The following is a 21,526-nucleotide window of genomic DNA, read 5'->3' as shown; positions in this document are numbered from 1 at the left end:
GGCAGGACCATGAAGCACATCAGCTGGTACATTTGATAGTCTTGCTTACTTGGGTGGCAGGACCATGAAGCACATCAGCTGGTACATTTGATAGTGTTCCTTACTTGGGTGGCAGGACCATGAAGCATTTCAGCTGGTACTTTGATAGTGATAGTGTTGCTTACTTGGGTGGCAGGACCATGAAGCACATCAGCTGGTACACTTGATAGTGATAGTGTTGCTTACTTGGGTGGCAGGACCATGAAGCACATCAGCTGGTACACTTGATAGCGTTACTTAGTTGGGTGGCAGGACCATGCAGCATATCAGCCGGTACATTTGATAGTTTAACTTACTTGGGTGGCAGGACCATGAAGCATTTCAGCTGGTACATTTGATAGTGATAGTGTTGCTTACTTGGGTGGCAGGACCATGCACCACATCAGCTGGTACATTTGATAGTGTTGCTTACTTGAGTGGCAGGACCATGCACCACATCAGCTGGTACATTTGATAGTGATAGTGTTGCTTACTTGGGTGGCAGGACCATGAAGCACATCAGCTGGTACATTTGATAGTGTTGCTTACTTGGGTGGCAGGACCATGAAGCACATCAGCTGGTACATTTGATAGTGTTCCTTACTTGGGTGGGCAGGACCATGAAGCATTTCAGCTGGTACATTTGATAGTGATAGTGTTGCTTACTTGGGTGGCAGGACCATGAAGCACATCAGCTGGTACACTTGATAGCGTTACTTAGTTGGGTGGCAGGACCATGCAGCATATCAGCCGGTACATTTGATAGTTTAACTTACTTGGGTGGCAGGACCATGAAGCATTTCAGCTGGTACATTTGATAGTGATAGTGTTGCTTACTTGGGTGGCAGGACCATGCACCACATCAGCTGGTACATTTGATAGTGTTGCTTACTTGGGTGGCAGGACCATGAAGCACATCAGCTGGTACACTTGATAGTGATAGTGTTGCTTACTTGGGTGGCAGGACCATGAAGCACATCAGCTGGTACATTTGATAGTGTTGCTTACTTGGGTGGCAGGACCATGAAGCACATCAGCTGGTACATTTGATAGTGATAGTGTTGCTTACTTGGGTGGCAGGACCATGCACCACATCAGCTGGTACATTTGATAGTCTTGCTTACTTGGGTGGCAGGACCATGAAGCATTTCAGCTGGTACATTTGATAGTGATAGTGTTGCTTACTTGGGTGGCAGGACCATGAAGCACATCAGCTGGTACACTTGATAGTGATAGTGTTGCTTACTTGGGTGGCAGGACCATGAAGCACATCAGCTGGTACATTTGATAGTCTTACTTACTTGGGTGGCAGGACCATGAAGCACATCAGCTGGTACATTTGATAGTGATAGTGTTGCTTACTTGGGTGGCAGGACCATGAAGCACATCAGCTGGTACACTTGATAGTGATAGTGTTGCTTACTTGGGTGGCAGGACCATGCACCACATCAGCTGGTACATTTGATAGTCTTGCTTACTTGGGTGGCAGGACCATGAAGCACATCAGCTGGTACATTTGATAGTGATAGTGTTGCTTACTTGGGTGGCAGGACCATGAAGCACATCAGCTGGTACATTTGATAGTGATAGTGTTGCTTACTTGGGTGGCAGGACCATGAAGCATTTCAGCTGGTACATTTGATAGTGCTACTTACTTGGGTGGCAGGACCATGAAGCACATCAGCTGGTACATTTGATAGTGATAGTGTTGCTTACTTGGGTGGCAGGACCATGAAGCACATCAGCTGGTACATTTGATAGTGTTCCTTACTTGGGTGGCAGGACCATGAAGCACATCAGCTGGTACACTTGATAGCGTTACTTAGTTGGGTGGCAGGACCATGCAGCATATCAGCCGGTACATTTGATAGTTTAACTTACTTGGGTGGCAGGACCATGAAGCATTTCAGCTGGTACATTTGATAGTGCTACTTACTTGGGTGGCATGACCATGACCTTGGTGACTATTTCGGACACACGCTCGTCTGTGAGGGCCGAAGGATCCACAGACCCAGCTGAGTGGATTTTGGTGGGCGACAACCTCTCCGCTGACCCAAGAGATGACAGTCGGGATTTGGAGCGCTGAGGGTCACTAGAACTTGGCCTTAGCTGAAAGGGAAAACAGTGACTCACACATAAAATGCAAAATGTTCTTGTCAAACATAATATGTCACCTTCACTGGAAGCAGCGGGAAAACTTTGGGAAAGTGGTTTATATCCTGATAAGATATCAAAATCAGAGCATGTCCTTGCATTGGTAAGGGAGGCAACTCTGTGAGTAACAGAATCAGGGACTACAGGAACATCTGTACAAAGTGAACCGAGGAATAAGATTATTAATCTGAATCATACTTTCGTAAAACAGTTTATGCACACACAAGGTTTGGTGCTCAAGTACTGTTGGAAGTGGAAAAAATAAACTTTATGAAAAGAGACATGCAAGATGTTAATCAACAGATGAGACATATTCAGTTCACAAGGGCAGACATTAAATATCTTTGAGGCGGAATCTTGAGCCAGTAGCCAGCATGAGCATTACATGCCAGTTGAGTCGACGGTATGTTGTCATACCTGGCTGAGTGATTTATTGCCAACTACAGTCTGATCTTCTGTGTTCAGCAGCTACTCGTAATTTTGCATGATTTTACAAGAAAACATGCTTTTCTAGACATCCTATTACGCATCCCACTGAATGCCCAGTTAGGTCGATGTGGGTTAAATCGACATATGCTTTTTGCAAATGTGAAAATTCGAACAAACCTGTAGAGGTTGCAGATTCTTTGAATAGAGTCCTCCTTGGGGTCCTTATAAGCATTTAAATGTTCTTTGAATTCTTGCGACAGTTGTAACTATATTTTTTCAATAAAAATATGTACAAAACAAAAAACATAGTTTTTGTCTTGTGAGACCACCCCAACAGGGCCCCTGGCCCCGTGACAGCCAAGAGCAGGTAACTCTTCAGACTATAGCCTCCAGCAAAACACTTCCGTTCTGTAAGCAATACAGACAGAATGTGGAGAGGTGGGTGGCCGTACCCCAAGGAGGACTCTATTCAAAGAATCTGCAACCTCTACAGGTTTGTTCGATTCTTTTTCAGAGATCCTCCTTGGGGTACTTATAAGCATAAGACAGACTCCTAAAGACTGATCTTAGGGAGAGGCATTCTGTCTGCTCATAAACCTGACATAAGATGATAACCTTTATTATAAACTGAAAGTAACAAGGAATCAAACTTACCTGGTCACGTGACCAGGGCCAGGCTAGTACACGGTCTAACCCTACCATTCTACGAGAAAGCCGTAGGATGCCTATAAAAAATTGCCCCCCCCCCCCTCCCCTTTTTTTCTCAAAAAACGGGGGCACCGGCCAAGGTGCTAGGGAAGGACTCAGACAGTCTAGACCGGTAAAGCAAAAATACCACCACCATAATAGAGCCCACCACCGGGATAAAAGATGGAAAGTATACAGTAAGACACCACCACCAGTCTACTTGTTGCAGCTACAATGTCAAATGATCGTTCATCAATTGCGAGGGTAGCTCAATCGGCTAGGGCACTTGTGCCCTGCCAACTGGTGAGAACTGACTGGCCAAACCAACATGTTCGCTTGACAGTCTGTCTAACTGGTAATGACAGATGAACGTGCTCGGTCGGCTCCAAATAGCCGCGGAGCAGATCTCCTCAATGGGCAAGGCAGACGCTTATGCCTTAGACGTCGCCACAGCCCTAACCGAATGAGCTTTCAAACCCTCAGGGGGCGTACGACCTTTCGAGGTGTATCCCATACAAATGGCAGAGACAAGCCACCTAGATATGGTCTGCTTGTTTGCCGGAAGGCCAGCCTTGCCAGGGGATCCCCCTGGACAGATTTCCGACTTCCGTCCACCACTGCAGGTGAAGAATCAACCAAGCGGGAGTCTCGAGAACAGTCTCGTAGCTCTCCGAATGGGACCACAACTGGGCTAACGCCTGTTGAATGGGTCGCATCCTCAAAATCGCACGCCAGACCACGTCCACTGTAGCCGCCATAGTACCCAGCAAATGAAGTTCTTGCTGTGGCCCTGGGGGACTCGAGAAACTAAGTACAGTTCTCTGAACTTTGATGATGCGGTCTGGGGCTAGGCAAACAATCCCCTGTGCCGTATTGAACCGTGCCCCCAAGAACACCAGATCCTGCGTGGGTGTCAGGTCTGATTTCTTGAGATTGATGATCCAGCCGAGCTTTAACAGGATGTCCATCACTTGCTGAGTGGCATCGTGTGATAACAGGAGCCCAAGGGCCCTCAAAAGCCAATCGTCCCGGTACACCTGCCCTGTGACCTGGCTAGCTGAGCCGGAATCAACATAAGTTTGGTGAACACCCATGGCGCTGTGGAGATGACGAAGGGATGAACCTGAAACTGATAACACTTCCCGTCGAACGAAAACTGAAGGTATTTCTTGAACTCTGAGTGTATCGGAACATGGAGGTAAGCGTCCTTGAGATCGATTGACATGAGCCAATCCCCTGTCTCCATGGAAGAGATCACTGACCGCAGTGTCTCCATCCTGAAGCACGGAACCTCCATGAGCTTGTTCAGCCCCTTGAGATTCAAGATAGGTCTGAACCCTCCATCCTACTTGGTCACAAGGAAGTATGTGGATTAAAACCCGTCTTCTTGTTGACCTTCTGGAACCACCTCGATGGCTGCCTTGTCCAGTAATGACTGGACCTCGGCACGGAGGACCTCTGCTTTTTCCCGGGAGAACGGCACCGGCGTGTGCCGAATCCCTGAGAAGCGTGGAGGGTGTCGCTTCCACTGTGGCATATGGCCATCCCTGACTGTGGACAGGACCCAGGGATATGAAGTGGCTGCCTGCCATTCCGAAAGGAATAGTGACAGCCTGCTGCCTACAGGGACTTCTGGGAGATCAAAACGCGACCGGGTACCCGAAAGCAGAGGATTCACTATCTCCCCAACCAGCGATGGGAGCATGCGCAACCTCGCCTTGGCGACCTTAGTAGGCGCGAACGCCTCCCCGGGAAGCCGAAACTCCAAGGGGTTGGGCTCCGACACAGGAATAGAAACCTGAGGTAGGACCTTGGCAATTTTCTCTCTAACCTGTCTAGGGGACGAACCGAACGAGTACGGGACCTCCGACTCGCACTCCTCCCCAGTTCCCTCCTCCTCCATATCCATCTCCTCACGCTCCTCAGACAGGGAACCCTCGCCATAAAGTGAGTCTGTCAAGGGCGCTACTGAGACGGAACTTGAAGGAACAGAAGGACTGAGAAGGACCGAGACACTAGGTTCGCCCCTGCCAGAGCCCGAACTAGGTCGCCTGGGCAACTGAGGCAAGCCCCCCAGCGGAGGGTGACTCGAGAGCCCAGGACATGGACGGGGTGCCGATACCCCCAGCGGCTGGGCAGCACTAGGCTGCCTACTGTGGCACTAGGCGCGCTCACCAAAGTTGAGCTGCCGACACTGGGCGTCGTTGCCCCACGGGACAAGCTGGGGCCGAAAGCCCTAGGCAAATCCGACTGAGCGCCCGAAGCGCAGGACGGCTGCCCAGAGGGAGGAGCGCTCTCCGAGCCTAAGCCCGGGCCGCGGCCTCCCTCAAGTGAACCACCATGGCCGCTCAATGAAGATCGGGCGTCAAGTTCCTTTCGGAAACCCGACAGTGCCCGACAGAATCTATCATTGATTGGTCCGAGGACATCTGTTGCTGTAACAAGGCATTAATGGAATCAACAGAAATTAATGGTGATTGAGAAGTAGGGGTTGGTGCAGAGGATACAGTGGCAGGAGAAGGGGAAGGGTCCCTAGACACCCTGGCCTTCTTAGCCAACCCCTCCGAAGAGGAAGCTGCGCCTTTCTTTTTGTGTGAATGCTTGGATGGAGGGTCCTGAGCCCAAATATCCCACACACACACACACACACACACACACACACTGCCTTATGTAGGTTGGAGTAAAACAAAAAGTCAGCATGTCTTGACTTTCTTGTCTGGGGGGTAAATCTCTCGCACACATCACATGACTGGTCATCATGGTGACATTCAACCAGGCACCTTAGACAAACGTCTAAGACAAATAGAGGATTTGCATGTTGAGCAGGATTTAAACTGCAAAGCAACAAATAACCCCTTGTGTTGTGTAATGTAACAATAAATGAAACAAAACACTCATGGGCGCAAAGCTAAATAACTAAAACTACCCACGTAGTTAAGGTAAAAGCTAAGTGCCACCACACCATAATTTACGACTAATTTATACAAATTGTAGTAAATATGGAGATAATATGGAAATAGTATTAATAAAATACATGAAAAGTATAGCTGACAAATGCTTACTTTAAAAAGACCGCCCTGAAAACTTAAAAGTTTTGGCGGGAAAAAAGCTTGCCTTCCACCATTATGCCAACCACGTGGCTACCAACAGGGACAGCAAAAAAGTTACAACATTTTGACAAGTAAACTGTAAAAAATGATTCCTAAGGCGCCCATGCGTCTAATAAAGAAACCATACATACAGTTTGAGCCTCTGAGTTACTCATCTTAGTACTTGTCTTGTGTTTCTTAGAAGCAAGAATCTCTGAATCGCTGTAGCACGTCTTCACAGACGGAGCGACAGAAAAGGAAGTGTTTTGCTGGAGGCCATAGTCTGAAGAGTTACTTGCTCTTGGCGGTCACGGGGCCAGGGGCCCTGTAGGGGTGGTCTCACAAGACAAAAACAATGTTTTTTATTTTGTACATATTTTTATTGAAAAATATAGTTACAACTGTCGCAAGAATTTAAAGAACATTTAAATGCTTATAAGTACCCCAAAGAGGATCTCTATGAAAAAGAATTTAGGGATACAGAGTACAAGCCCCAAAACAGGTTGAGATACGTAAAGGTGTACGATACCCACAGTAAGACTTCATTCAGCCATCTTATCAAATGTCTCAAAATGTCCCAACGGCATGACCACAGGACTGAATATTAATATCTCAGCTGCTATCTCGGTCTCCCAGCTAGACCCCTACTTACCGTTTGTGTCATCTCGTCCTGACACATCGTTTGAGATGACCCCTCCTACCTGTCTCCTTTTATAGTGAAAGTTAGAAACCTAAATGCATACTAGTTACATTACTACATACATAATAGTTTCAGTATTAATGTTATTATTTTTGGCGCCAGCAATCGTCTATAATGAAGAGAAGTTTAATTTTAGAAAGGGCATTTAAAAAGTGTCACTTGTAACACAATATCATTGCACAATTTGCATAAAGTCATGGTCTGTTCTAAATAAATCACTTTAGAAAAAATACTGCATTGCTCATATCTGCTCTAATCTCTCCTCAGCAAAGTCCTTTTTCTTCATTTCCTATCTCCCTACCACTGGAACTGTTGTCAGGCCGAACTATGTTTAACAGGTATTTCACACTTTCACATATTAACTACATAAATTGTAGATATAAATGTGAAAAATCATTTTTTTTGTATTTCTGACAATACCTTAACAACAGGCATGTCCATATATGGGTAACGGTGGCAACTCTGCACATATGCTGAGTCAGTGAGAGACTGAGGGAACATGCACACTCAGTGAAAAATCAAACCACTCACCTCTGGACGAGGACTTTTACTAACATCTTTGTTAAAGCGGGTGGCTTTTGAGTTCTCCTCGTGTAAGGCCTGTAAGACTGCAGATGCCTCCTCCCGGGAGTCCAGATGGGGGTCATCACTCTTCCGGTTGGCTGACAGAGGCTTCAGGGACTTCCTGGATTGTGGCACTGTAGAGAGACTTTGTCCATCAACATAGTGATACAGAAGCACATGACACTAACAATGATGCTCACAGATTTGTAGACACTGAACCATATGATACAAAGGTCTTCAATGTGAAGAGTATGTAGCATGAACAGGGTCTCAGGATTTGTAGGCTGTCTCACTTACGAACAGGGTCTCAGGATTTTTAGGCTGTCTCACTTATGAACAGGGTCTCAGGATTTGTAGGCTGTCTCACTTACGAACAGGGTCTCAGGATTTGTAGGCTGTCTCACTTACGAACAGGGTCTCAGAGGGATTAAACCATCAGTAGAGTCTTGAAAACATAGCGAAGGGAAAGTGAACTGTGTGTTGAAAACAACAGGCACAAGCTAGCTGCTACACTTACCTGACTGAAGCCGTAAATCCCTGGGGGTAGAGGACGGTGTGCCTTTGGGGCTTGGGAGCGGGCGTGGCTTCTGTTTGGAATTGAGGGAGGCATCAATATCTGTGTTCTTCTTTCGTGCAGCAGACAAATTTCTTTCAACTTTTCCTGGAACACAAATTACAAGATCTATTATTCTGAGTAACACGGCAATGCAGGAAACAAAGTCATCAATTTCCCATGCGACGGCATAATATTGTGCATGAATATGTCTTCTAATTATGAGTACACCTCTAGAGTAAGCTATGTGAAGAAATAGTGAAGACACAGTGAAGAAATAGTGAAGCCCATGTCTGGTGTTCCCCACTGTAATATTGCTGAAAGTAGTGTAAATCTATGCTCAATCCCCTGCCTACACTGACACTCAAGGCTGCTTACATACCTTTAGATGGCAGTGGGGCAAACTCAAGTACGATTGTCTCATTCGGTTTCATGACATTGTTGATGGGGCAGGTTGGACTGTCTGGGCCAGTGCTGCCCCCTGGTGACAGGTCCTCCTCAATCTCCTCTTCTTCATCGATGGTGGACGCATGGGCCATGTCTTCCTCCTCCTACAAGACACAACAGGTTCAGTAGTGGCACATCACTTTGGCAGCTGACCAGTCAGCTGGTAGATGTGGAACAGTAGTACAAAGGTCAACCAGAGTCAAATGCAACATGACAAAAGGCGGTGGTGGTGTTTAAGTTGAAAATTAGAAATAGGGAAGAAAAGAATCTGTTGAAACATGAAAGAAACAGCTGATATTTCTAGTAACTATGAATAATTACATAATAGTTAAATTTGTTTGAATTCAATGTTTTCAGATAAAAGTTGAAACCCATGAAAAAGCGTCTTGACAAATGTTTCTGCACACTGAAAATATGGTTTGTGTCATAACAGAGAGTGTGATGACCAAAAAGACAAGGGGACAATGCAGTAAGACATGAAATCATTCCAAAACCCTGCCAGCAACACAACCATGAAGCAGGCCAATAACATACCAATAGAGGCACTGGCAGTTAATTTCCCTTTTCACAATATTCTGAGCGTACATCAATATACTTCATAATGTGCAGAAATGTGACACGAAACAGTATCCATGGCAACTGTGCTACATAAACCTGATGCCCACATTATATCAAGGAGATGACATACACACATTACAAGCAGTACTGCAGCCACACTGCAAATGGAAATGACATGTTTGAAAACTGATCCTTCCTGAAGGCAGCACACCCTTACAAACATGGCAGGTAACCCAGTCTACACTAACCCAGGGTTCTTCAATAAGCTTCCAAACACTGACCAGCTGCACCACATGCATCGTCTCAGACTAAACCTGTACATGCAAACTACAAGGGCTGCAACCATACACTTTAAGGGGAAACTAAAATGACTCCCATAATATGTGCCATCCTTTCTGGATAGTTACAGCCCTGAAATCAACTAGGTCTAATTAAGCCCACAGTGATCCTTGAGTTTCAGAATGTTTACCGTTAATGTTATGTGGTTCCGTTAACAATGAGGCAAATAGGTGATGAGAGACAGATTCCTCATTGTCAGCCAAGATGTTAATCTGATGTTAGAGATATGTGGTTCTGATAACTAGGGGCTGTCTGTGAGGGATGTTAGACAGGTAACTCAGGACAGGTTGCATTCAACTGACGTACTATGTCCCTTACAAGCTCAGTGATTAGTAACACTGGCAGGAACACTTACATCCCGAGGACTGACTGATCTACTACTTACATAGTTGCAGACTGTCATATGCTGGATTACCTGTGTGGGTTCAGAAATAGTGTTAGCAGTGATGGAGAGTCTGAAGATGATGAGGAGGTGAACCCTAGGATCCAAACTCCAGCATCATAATAACACCCTGATGAGAAGCACCCTGCATGACCAGTTTCATCAGTCACATACCTGGACTACAATGCTCCCTTGTGACCAGGGTCGGATCTTAGATGGTCGTATCGTCCAGACTTTCACATCGACTTACATCAAGCCTTACTTCCATACTTTAACAAGATTACCCCCTGGACCACAGCCATTATGGTAGATGTTAGCTACAAGAGTGTGAGATCTATGTGGGTAAAGCCAATGATGTGTTAAACAGAGGTAGGGTTGTTTTAGCTGGACGCCAGTGACACTAACAGCAGGAATACATGATTCAACATGCAATAATCTTGGATGAGAGTTCATGGAAAGAACAGACTGGTTTCACATTCTCATCTGCAAGTTACAACTAGCAGCAACAGTGGCAACGTCAGTAACAGTAGCAACGTCAGTAACACCAACAGCCCCAGCATGCCAACATCAACATCAAACCTTCAACTGTATCAACTCCTGGCGTCGTGGAGGGGCCCTGTACGGGTTGGTGGACAATTGGGGGAGGCCCTGATAGGCAGACAGGTCATTTAAGAGTACACAGAAATATCATATATGACAGGCAAAACGTACCAACATTAAATCACGCTTGAGAGATAGATGAAATAGCTTGATCATGTTGATATATGTATATATATAATCAAGTTGAAATACCATATGACAGATGAAAGGGTGATGCAATTAAAACAAAAACACAAGTCTCATGTCTGTGAAGTAAGTTAACCATATTTCAATGGTGCTCAGAACAAATGACACAGATTAGGGAAGGAAACAAGAACAAAATATTTCAGCATGATGTTGATCCAGATGGTGTGAGTGGATTGAAATAACCGTGGCAACTTACTGAGCTGACTTCCATAGCAAGACTCTGCCTGATGCTGGCATTCATCTCCAGGCTCTGCCGCAACCGCTAGAGAGAAGTCAAGAACATGTCAGACATCACACACGACACACAGACTCTGTACATATAAGCATAAGAGACATCTCATATAGCACCATTCAAGATTGTTAGATGTCATCTTCTGACCCTAATGTCTGTCAGTGTGAAAGTCGGACAATTCCTTACCCATAATGTCTTGTAGTGTGACAGTCAGACAACTCCTTACCCTAACATGTTGCAGTGTGAGAGTGGGAAAACGCCCTACGCTAACGTGTTCCTATGTGAGAGTCAGAAAATCCCCTACCCTAACATGTTCCAGTGTGAAAGTCAGAAAAGCCCCTACCCTAACGTATTCCAGTGTGATAGTCAGAAAATCCCCTACCCTAAAATGCTCCAGTGCGAGAGTCGGATACCCCTTTACCCATAATGTCTTGTGGTGTGACAGTCAGACAACTCCTTACCCTAACATGTTGCAGTGTGAGAGTCGGATACCCCTTTACCCATAATGTCTTGTAGTGTGACAGTCAGACAACTCCTTACCCTAACATGTTGCAGTGTGAGAGTCGGAAAAACCCCTACCCTATCATGTTCCAGTGTGAGAATCAGAAAACCCCCTTCCCTAACGTGTTCCAGTGTGAGAATCAGAAAACCCCCTTCCCTAACGTGTTCCAGTGTGAGAATCAGAAAAACCCCTTCCCTAACGTGTTCCAGTGTGAGAATCGGACAACCCCCTACCCTAATATGTTCCAGTGTGTCAGAGTCTGATGAAACTCTTTACTCCTAATGTCTTGAGGTTTTAGAGTCGGACAAAACTCCTTACCCTAATGTCTGCCAATGTAAGAGTCAGACGGTCATTGAGTTCCTCCTCCTCACGTATCTGGGCTGCCTTGCGTTTGAGGTAGCTTGTTTTACGGCTGCTGCTTGGCCTGCTGCTGCTGCTGCTGCTGGAGGGGCGGCTGCTGTCACAGCCACGAGCATCTGGGTCACTGTCAGAGTCATACCTCTGTTCCAAGTGAAGACACATCATGATCACATGTCATTCATTATATCTGCTAAGATCATTTACCTTAATATAAAAAGAATTTTCTGTATATTGGCTATCAACATTTCATAAAGTGATATGATTGCAAAAGTTCTTCATAGAGCAGCCACACACATAGCAACCCTTTTTACACTCTGTACAACATTTACATGATACAGTCATTCATTGGTTTCACATTAATTTTAGACTCGCTGTGCACATGCACAAGGTGGGTAAAAATATCTGCTGATGAACTTTCACTTTGGCTGTATGTTTAAAGCATATGACCAAAGCGGAAGTTCGCCTGTAGATATTTTAACATGCTATGCACATGCGCACAGCAAATCAATAATTAACGTGGAACAAACGAATGGACTCACCTGGTCTCTCTCATCTCCAGAGCTGCGGTAGTCACCACTGTCATCCATCTCAAAGTCATCCTCGTAGTTCCCCGTCATATTATCTAATACAGAATCATGCGATAAGCATACAACCATGGTACAATTAAGGGCATGGATGTGACTGACCAAGGATTACATCTGGACAAATATTCTGTGGCTCCTAGTATTACTAAGGGAGACAACCCTGCATATTGCATTTTGGTGCCTGGAATAAACTGCTTGCTATTTTATTTGAAATTGGATTCTTTTTCATACTGAGACAGTAAGATTGGACTATCACATACTGATTAATGCGAGAAGTTATATTATTACCATGACAACCAGGTTCATTAATATCACCATGGTGTCATGGTGATATTGCAGCAAGGGTAAAAACTGAGAAAAGCAAGCTACTCGGTTCATTGAATCATGGTGTCATGACATGGCACCATGTCAACTTTAGGAAAATGTCTGCAAGCTAAAAGCTGCCACGTCTCAACATGATACCCCTCTATCAATGAACAAAACCTGTAACCTGAGATAAGGTAAATGTGTCTTGGCAGAGTGAAATATGTTCCGGCAGAAAGAAATGTGTTCTGGCAGAGGGACATCTATACTGGCAGAGTGAGACGTGTCCAGGCAGATTGAAATGTATCCCAGCAGAGTCAAATGCGTCCTGACAGAGTGAACTGTGTCTTGGCAGAATGAAGTGTGTCTTGGCAGAGTGAAATGTGTCCTTGTCAGAGTGAAATGTGTCCTTGTCAGAGTGAAATGTGTCCTGGCAGAGTGAAATGTGTCCTGGCAACATGACATGTCTCCTTGTCAAAGTGAAATGTGTCCTGGCAGAGTGAAATGTGACCATGGCAGAGTGAAATTGTGTCCTGGTAGCGTGACATGTGTCCTTGTCTGAGTCAAATGTGTCCTGGCAGGATGACATGTGACTGTGGCAGAGTGAAATTTGTCCTGGCAGAATGAAATGTGTCCTGGCAGAGTGGCATGTGTTCTTACAGAGTGAAACTGTCCTGGCAGAATGAAATGTGTGACATGTCCGTGGCAGAGTGAAATGTGTCCTGGCACAGTGAAATCTGTCCTAGTTCAGCCTGTGAAATACCTGACATGTGAAGTACTTACTTGGTGCCCTGACTTTTCTCTTGTCCCCTGAAGCGGTGGTTATGTCCACAGACCCAACATTCCAGCCTTTCCTGCGAGTCTTGGAGGGAGCAGTGCGAGCTCGCTGCTTCTCCTCCTGAACACGGCGTTCTTCAGCTCCTAGCTCCTTCAGGTCCTGTGCGTTCAAATAGATGTTCCGACGCATCTCTGAAGTAACATCAGAAGCATCCATTACTACAAATATTCACAGACATTTGTTTGACTGGATCACTCTTGATCACATCTGTTGTGACGTCTTGACACGCTTTACAATGAGTAATTACATTATCAGAAGACAACAGAATGTGATTACAGAGCATGACACTAACTTTTCACTCAATTTACACAGACACAATTTTGCTTCCTCTCAAGTTATCAGACCTCCTTATATGGATTCTCTGATTGCGCCATGACAGTCTCTTTGACTGAAACACCTGACTATTCAAACCCTACATTGTTTGTCAAGTGCAACTGTTGGACACACCCATGTACATTGCTTGTAAACTGCAACTGTTGGACACACTTACGTACACTGTTTGTCAACTCCAACAAATGGACACACCCATCACTGGCTTCTACCATCTCTGTTGAGGGCTTATACTAATATCAAGGGTATTTTGGGGTCCTTGAAATCTGCTGTAGATGTATGCTAATCAAAGGATCCACAGAATCTCAACCCTAAACATTAAGGTTATGACGCAGATCTCCTGCTTTATGTGACTGTACACGTCCAGTACATCATCCTGACAGACATTCTGGCACACGTGGTAGACCTACCTCCAGCCGTCTTGGGCAACTTGACTTTGCCTGAACTTTTCCCTGTGGGTGCCACAATGGGCAAGTCCCTCTGGGCATTGGCACCATTCACGTAAAGAGCAAACCCCTGCTCCTTCCTTTCCATCTGGATCTGCCGGGAGTTCTTCTGCCGCAGTTTCTTTATGAGCCTGTGTGCACAACATGCAGTTCTACATGATCAACGTGTTCCACAGCATACTTAAACCTCTGAACTCCAGGATTATAAAATGAACTACATGTGAAACTAACTATGTGAACACCATATGAAAGTGATACACAAAAGGGAGAGAATTTATGGATGTCAGCTTGGTGTCACTGTCTGGCACATTTCAATTTGGAAACATGTTTACTCCCTTGTCATCTGATCAAGAAGAGAGACTATATTCAGAAATGTGGTGATAGCAGAAAATATTGAAGTCAACATGTACAAATTCCTTCCTTTACATTTCTACATGTAACAGACAGATGAAATATGAATTGTTAAAATCTAAATATTTTAGATATTTAAATACTTACCTTACCATAGGCCTATAGCATATTACCTCAAGCTTCGCTTAGGAGATCTGACGGAGTTGAATTGCTATTCAATCTTGAATGGCTACCTCGCAATTGACAAGTGTCAGGATTCGGAAGTATCTGGATCTCCCCACTGTGCATGCGTGCAGACTCCACAAAAAAATTCACTTTTACTTCTCGGACCGAAGAGTCCGTAGTGGGGAGGAGCATCCAGCGTTGGGAGGGGCTTAACGTCCTATGGTAAGGTAAGTATTTAAATGTCTAAAATATTTAGATTTTAACAAATTTTTTACTTACCTTACCATAGGTCTATAGCATATGGATACAACAGACAGGATGGTGGTGTAGGACTCCAGAGGACCGTCAGTGTCTTAAGATCCCACATATGCCTCGGGGCAGGCGGACCACTACTGATTCTCTCTGCATGCCGATCTGCAAAAACGATCTCTTGTGATGGTCACTGGAACCAGAATCAGAGTAGTAGGTCACGTACTAACCACCGGAGGGGTATGGTATCTTGTCTCATGTAAGTACAAGACCCCTATAGACCAAGGTAAGTAAGATCATACCTTATAGGACAGACGGACGGACGAGTGAGTTGCTATGCAACTACTAGTGGTCCGACAGACTGCAGTCCTCCAAATCTTCCATGGCTAAGTCCCGCAAGTAATGGCTTGCAAAAACTGTCGAGGACCGCCAGAAGCACCCAGCCATAATGTCAGGAACAGTACAGTTCCTATATAGGTCCATAGTCGAGGCTAACGCCTGAATCTCGTTCAGGCTGTTAGACGACGGGTGAGCTAGATTCTGTGCGTCTTAAGCCGCCAGGATCGTCTGCCTCAACCATAAGGCAATTGTGTTCCTGGTGACTTCCCCTCTAGCGGCCGTGGAATAAAGCAGGAACAAACTGTTCCTAGATCCCAGACGAGGAGAGGACTTCTTGATACACAATCTGAGGGCCCGAACCAGACAAAGCAACTGCTCCTCCCGATCCTATCCGATCCTCCCGATAATGGGCATAAGGGGCAGGATGGTGAACACTCTGTCTGGTTGATCTGTCAGTTGGTTCATTGCCAGGAAATCCCAGAGGAGGCCCAAGTGTACAGCACCGAGTCTGGTCTGTTCAAATCGGATCCTGGTCACATCCAGCGCGTGAATCTTGCTCACTCTTGCTGTTGTCACTAACGCCAACAGAAACACTGTTTTCCTAGTTAAATTGTGAAACGATGCCCTATCCAGCAGCTCGTAAGGGTGACCTCTCAGGTGTTGTAGCACAATGTTCAGGTCCCACGCGGGCAGTCAGAATTTTTAACCTTTGGTCCTCCAGTCTAAATGCTTTAACATAGCGACTAATTTGGGGATCTCTGAGACCTTCCTATCTCCTCTGGCAGCTAAAGCTGAATTCAGTGCTGACAGGTAGGTCCCAATAGTACTGCCTCTGAGCTTCCTTGAACACCGCAAGTAATGTAAATACTCTACCAGGAATTGGGGTGACGCTAACAACGAGTCTTGCGACTTTTGGGCACAGAACTTCTCAAAAGTAGCCCACTTGTCATCACAGAGTAATCGGGTGGAAGCTCTGTGCGCCCAGGCAATGAGCTTTGCCACTTGAGATGAGTATCTCTCGGCCCTCAAAGTCCCTTGCAAATGGTCCAGGCGCATAGATGAAACCGCGCCAGGTCCGGTTGCAGTGTCCGACTGTGGGGATGGCACAGCAACTGATCCCACTCTGGAAGTCAGAGCGGATTTCTTTCTGCAAGGCGACATAACTCCGGGAACCACGTCCTCACTGGCCACCAGGACGTGACCAAAAGCAGATGGATCCTAGCCATGAGTCTGAGTTTCGCCACGTCCGCCGGTACTGGACACGTATACTGGAAACTGAGCACTGAACTTCGTGGCGAATAGGTCTATCAGTGGGTGGCCGTGATTCTGACGTATGAGCCGAAGTATCTCTGGGTGACGCATCCACTGGGGTGGGATGGCTTCCCGGGTTGTGAGTACATCGGCTAGTACATTCCTGCACCCTGGAATATGACAAGCTCTGGCTTCAATGTTGTTTGCATCTAAGATGCTGGCTAAATGAAACATCCGATCCAGTAGGGACTTGGATCTGGTTGTCCCTTGTCTCAAAATCAGCTATACCACCATCGCGTTGTCTGAGAATCACTGCTTCCAGATCGAGATTGCTGATGTGCCAGTATGCTTCTGTGTCAGACCAGAACCCCGAGGCACAAAAAAGTTTGTGGTCCTGCACAAACTTGGTCAGACTCTGTTGCAGACGTTCAACTCGATCGTCCACCAGCGCAGGTATTGGTGCAGATCTACCAGAAGCGACAGCGTTGTTGAATGCTGGCTCTAATATGTAAGTTCCTGCGCAAACATTGACTGAAAAACAAAAGTATAGCAACTCAAACACGTCTAGATCTGACGACGCTTGAAGTAAAAGTGAAGTTTTTCGTGGAGTCTGCACGCATGCACAGTAGGGAGATCCAGATACTTCCGTATCCTGACAGTCGTCGATTGCGAGGTAGCCATCAATAGCAATTCAACTCCGTCAGATCTCCTAAGCGAAGCTTGAGGTAATATGCTGTAGACCTATGGTAAGGTAAGTAAAATATTTACTTCTTCTTGCAGGAGTGAAGGACGTTTTACACCATTGTTCTCTAATTTCCAGTTTAACATAATGATAAAAGCCGCCTGTACATGACCTGTGCCCTTATTCTCAAAATGTTCATAGATCAAAGAATTCTATACTTTGATTGTAACCAATGTGTTCAGAATGGGTTTAAGAAGTTTTGTTGGGCTACAAATGTTTCAAGAAAAGCTAGCCTGGTGGCTTCAAACACTGATTCATGTCACTCCCAAACACCATCAACCAACAAAACCATTGTGTGCCTCCTGTCCACATCTGCCACGGCTTTGGTACTGGAGACTTATTTTGCCCCAGTTCTACTAGTGCAACCTTACATTCTCCAGCTTACTGGTATGACCATCCAGGTTACCGGTATGACCATCAAGTTTACAGTATGACTGTCCAGTTTACCTGTTCTTCTCTTGCAGCAGCATTAGGTACTCCTCATGGTGGGGAAAGATTTCTTCCCGAACTGCCTGAACCTGAAACAATATACAGCATGATACATGGGAAAGTTAATATTTACCTTCTACTCTATACATAACATATATATATCATAACATAACAAAAATACTACAATGCTGAATATGTGAAGACACACTGGCTGCACAAATTATTTAACAAATACTAATTTGCATCACAACACTTACATCAACAGGCACTTGGACCACTGGATCACCCTTGGTCCATTTCTTCCTGGATTTGCTGGCTGCAATCAAACACAAACATCTTAACCCAGCTAGAAACATAGTCATGTTGCTACTCGCACATTGCTTCTATCACGCCTCTAGACTAATGGCATACATACAAGCCTATCATGAACTGGAACAAGATAGGAACGGTATGCATGAACCCAACACCTCCATGATCAGTAAAGGTATTTCAGAAATAACTGGCATTAATGCTAACACAGTCTCCACAACCCATTGGAGATGAGTTGATGCCTTGGAAGGTACTATAGATATCTGCTGGATCTGTATCCCATGTACCTCTGTGTATCCTGAACAAACTACCTAAATAACAGCGGAACACGAGGATACAAACATACTCCATACAAGCATAATCTACCACAGAAAGCTGCAGAACACCAGGATACAAGCACACTGCAAAGAAGTATGAACTATCACAGGAAACAGCTGGGACCAAGTAAAAACTTACACAAACTTGTAGAGGTTATGAATTCTTTGAAGAAGGTACTCCTTGGGGTACTTGTGCTTATAAGCATGTTTTTGTCTATTAAAACTCCTATGACAGTTGTATCTATACTTTTTAATAAAATATTCACAAAACAAAAAAACTCTGTTGAGCTGACGCTTGGATGTGGACAAACAACCCCCTTGGGCGATTGAGGCATAAACGCACTTGTCATACAACAGGGGTTGAACAATGCTTCCTCTCCCATCAAGTAGCGATGGTTGAGCTAAGACTTTCTGGCTCTTGGCTATATTCGCCCCAACAGGCCCTGCAAAGGTGGTCTTACAAGAGAAAAAACAAGTTTTTCTGTTTTATAAATATTATATTAAAAAATATTATTACAACTAACCAGCCTCAACTGCAGTTTATATGCTGAAACAGTTATGGAGCTGCAGTTTTACATATTCTGAAAACATTTGGATTGTTTTACTTATCATTATTACGTTTAAGGATTAAAAGAAACTACAACAGGGAGAGGTTGGACGGTATCATCAACTAGGGTACAAGTTGATCCCTCAAAATGCAGCCTAGACAGTGAAATGGATTTTTCCTTGGAACATGAGGAAACGCTACCTAGCCGAACCCACCAAGAAAGTTCCGGAGGATTATGAGTCTGCAACACTGCAACCTGAGCTCCCAATGGAAAATCTGGGCACACTCCTGATCATTTTTTTCCTGTGTAATTTGTTTATTTATCTCAGCATTTCCACGGTTGGGCACAGCAACATATTTAGGAGAATACAGCCTGGCAGTCTGACCAAACCTGATAAAAATACTTTCTATTACAGCTAATGACAGTAGCATACTTTGTTACCTTAAAACTTTTCAGTGTTCACAAATAGCGTCTGACCCTATGACAAATCTGACAGATTCGCCAGTGGTCAGACAGAAGTCACTAACCCGCCAGTTTCAGTGTCTGACTGAATATTTCACAATGTCTTTGAGTGAAGTAGTTATTTGCAGCATGTGACACTTGTTTGCTGTTTAGAAATCTTATGTTCGCTATCATATAATGTGAATAATTGCAATGCCAATTATAAGAAATGTCAAATCTGAAACGTTTGTTTACCTTTATTCTGTGGGTCCTTTGAATTTTCAGTGGGTCAGATAGACATTTGAAACTTACAGGACCCAATGTCCTGTTACTTTGAAACTTTGAACACTGACTTTTAGTGAGCTCCTTCTGTATGGACTGGAATGTTGGTGGGCACTTATTCCTCCTAAACTTGAAAATGATTCGTTCTGACAGGATGATGATGAAGTTTAAGGGATTGCTATTTTTCGATAGTCAAGAAGAATGTCTTCTCCGGGTTTTGTTACCAGACTTTACAGTTTGTATCATGTGTATGATATCCAAACTTCCAGGTCCCTCCAGGTGGAGCTCACTCTCTTGCATTCCCAGAATATATGTATGACATCCTCTATTTTTAGAACAGTAACTGTATTTTGTACTGTCCACATAACCTATGCATCTGCAGCAAGAGTTCAGGAGGTACAAAACCAAAGGGCACTGAGAACAATGTGGAGTCTAATGACAGTGTACTTCGGATGCAAGTGAGACATTTCAACATATTCAAAGGTGAGGTCCCCATAGTTATCATGCTATTCCTGCTGTTTGCAAATCACACTGTTGTAAAAAGAAACAGAATCTGTGCAGGGCTGCCACATTGCCTGTACAATATATTAATATAACCATTATTTTCCATGACATTCTTCACATGTTCTGTACTTACTTCATTTGTTGCAAAAATTACAATTACCTGATTACCATGCTCATTTAACATCCTTCACATGTTGAGGGTCATACCATGAGTGGCCTTCAGGGTCAAAGCCAGTCACAGCCAAGACAATAATGGAAACAAAGACACATGTCATTGTATCACGTAAGATATGTGTACCAATGCAGGACATCCACTGAAACTTCTAATATGAACATGCCTCTCAAAGAAGATTACAAAAGTCATTAACTGTTCCATTACCTACCAATCTACTGTGAAAAAACACTCAGCTAGTCACAAAATGAATTATTCGATGTTATTATGTCATAAAAATACATATTGATTCACAAATGACATGAAAAATTCTAAAATGGTGATAATTGTTTATTGTTAGTTGTGAGAAAACATCTGTACTGCCATGATTCCCTCCTGTGATGTTTTGAAAAAAATGACAGGTGGCAGCGAACATACTGGACACAATAGCTAATTAAGCATAATTTATTCTTTTAAATTAATTTAACGAACAGGTGAGTAATTTTGTAAATACCGCTAAAATATGCTGGGATGAGGGATGAGGATAGAGGTTGATAAAATCTATCCTACCTACGTAGGCAGCCATGTTTAGCATGCTCGGCCAATCACTGCTGCAGTAAGTTGTGCTCGGTACACTGCTTTATTGCTAAAGTTTTGTTTCAATGTGATCTGCTAATGGAGTAATATTAGACTTACACCTGTAGAATTGATGACAAACTTTCTAATGTGCTCGTGCACACACTAAATGTAGGACAATTTGTGCCAAAGGGTTTGTTGAAATACACCAAACAAAGCAATATTGCACGTCCTGGGCAAATTGGGCGTGTAAGTGTTGGAGTCGTTTGCAATCATATATACGTATATTCATTTGTAGTTAAACACTTGAAGTAGCACGAACTTCAAACGATCGAAAACTGAACCATCAGCTAAGCAAAAAAATGTTTTTTCTGAATACAGTTATTGAGGAAAACAATGAGTAAAGAACTTACTTTCCATATTTCCTCTGTCAGCTCACCACGTGCATTACACATATATTTCCAGTACATTCGCTATTTAGGCTGTTTCTCACAAAAGCACAGCGTACATTTATGTTGTTGTTGTTGCTGTTATCGTCAGTTTACATTGACATTCCTCCATGAAAACGATG

At 44.3% G+C, this 21,526-nt stretch overlaps 1 protein-coding gene across 3 annotated transcripts in view; it reads right to left on the bottom strand.

Annotated features, from left to right (window-relative positions):
• LOC137284441 (katanin-interacting protein-like) overlaps positions 1 to 21,525 on the bottom strand; it is a 75,286-nt gene extending 53,761 nt beyond the window's left edge. For 2 of the 3 annotated variants that reach the window (XM_067816239.1, XM_067816240.1), the window contains exons 1-13: positions 21,369 to 21,522; positions 18,085 to 18,143; positions 17,846 to 17,916; positions 14,266 to 14,432; positions 13,471 to 13,656; positions 12,340 to 12,422; positions 11,759 to 11,941; positions 10,903 to 10,968; positions 10,500 to 10,568; positions 8,577 to 8,745; positions 8,159 to 8,302; positions 7,609 to 7,775; positions 1,955 to 2,127 (exon numbers count right to left, since the gene is read on the bottom strand). In XM_067816239.1, the coding sequence (XP_067672340.1) occupies positions 1,955 to 2,127; positions 7,609 to 7,775; positions 8,159 to 8,302; positions 8,577 to 8,745; positions 10,500 to 10,568; positions 10,903 to 10,968; positions 11,759 to 11,941; positions 12,340 to 12,422; positions 13,471 to 13,656; positions 14,266 to 14,432; positions 17,846 to 17,916; positions 18,085 to 18,143; positions 21,369 to 21,375 (1,544 nt within the window). In that variant the 5' untranslated portion in view covers positions 21,376 to 21,522. Of the gene's footprint in view, positions 1 to 1,954; positions 2,128 to 7,608; positions 7,776 to 8,158; positions 8,303 to 8,576; positions 8,746 to 10,499; positions 10,569 to 10,902; positions 10,969 to 11,758; positions 11,942 to 12,339; positions 12,423 to 13,470; positions 13,657 to 14,265; positions 14,433 to 17,845; positions 17,917 to 18,084; positions 18,144 to 21,368 lie in introns of all 3 variants that reach the window. The other variant, XM_067816241.1, reaches the window with a different exon arrangement.
• Between the last annotated feature and the right edge of the window lies 1 nt (position 21,526).

The sequence above is a fragment of the Haliotis asinina genome, chromosome 5 (assembly GCF_037392515.1).
Source record: "Haliotis asinina isolate JCU_RB_2024 chromosome 5, JCU_Hal_asi_v2, whole genome shotgun sequence".
Classification (NCBI taxonomy): Eukaryota; Metazoa; Mollusca; class Gastropoda; order Lepetellida; family Haliotidae; genus Haliotis; species Haliotis asinina.
Note: the sequence above shows the minus strand (reverse complement) of the source record. Positions and strands in the feature narration are given on the sequence as shown.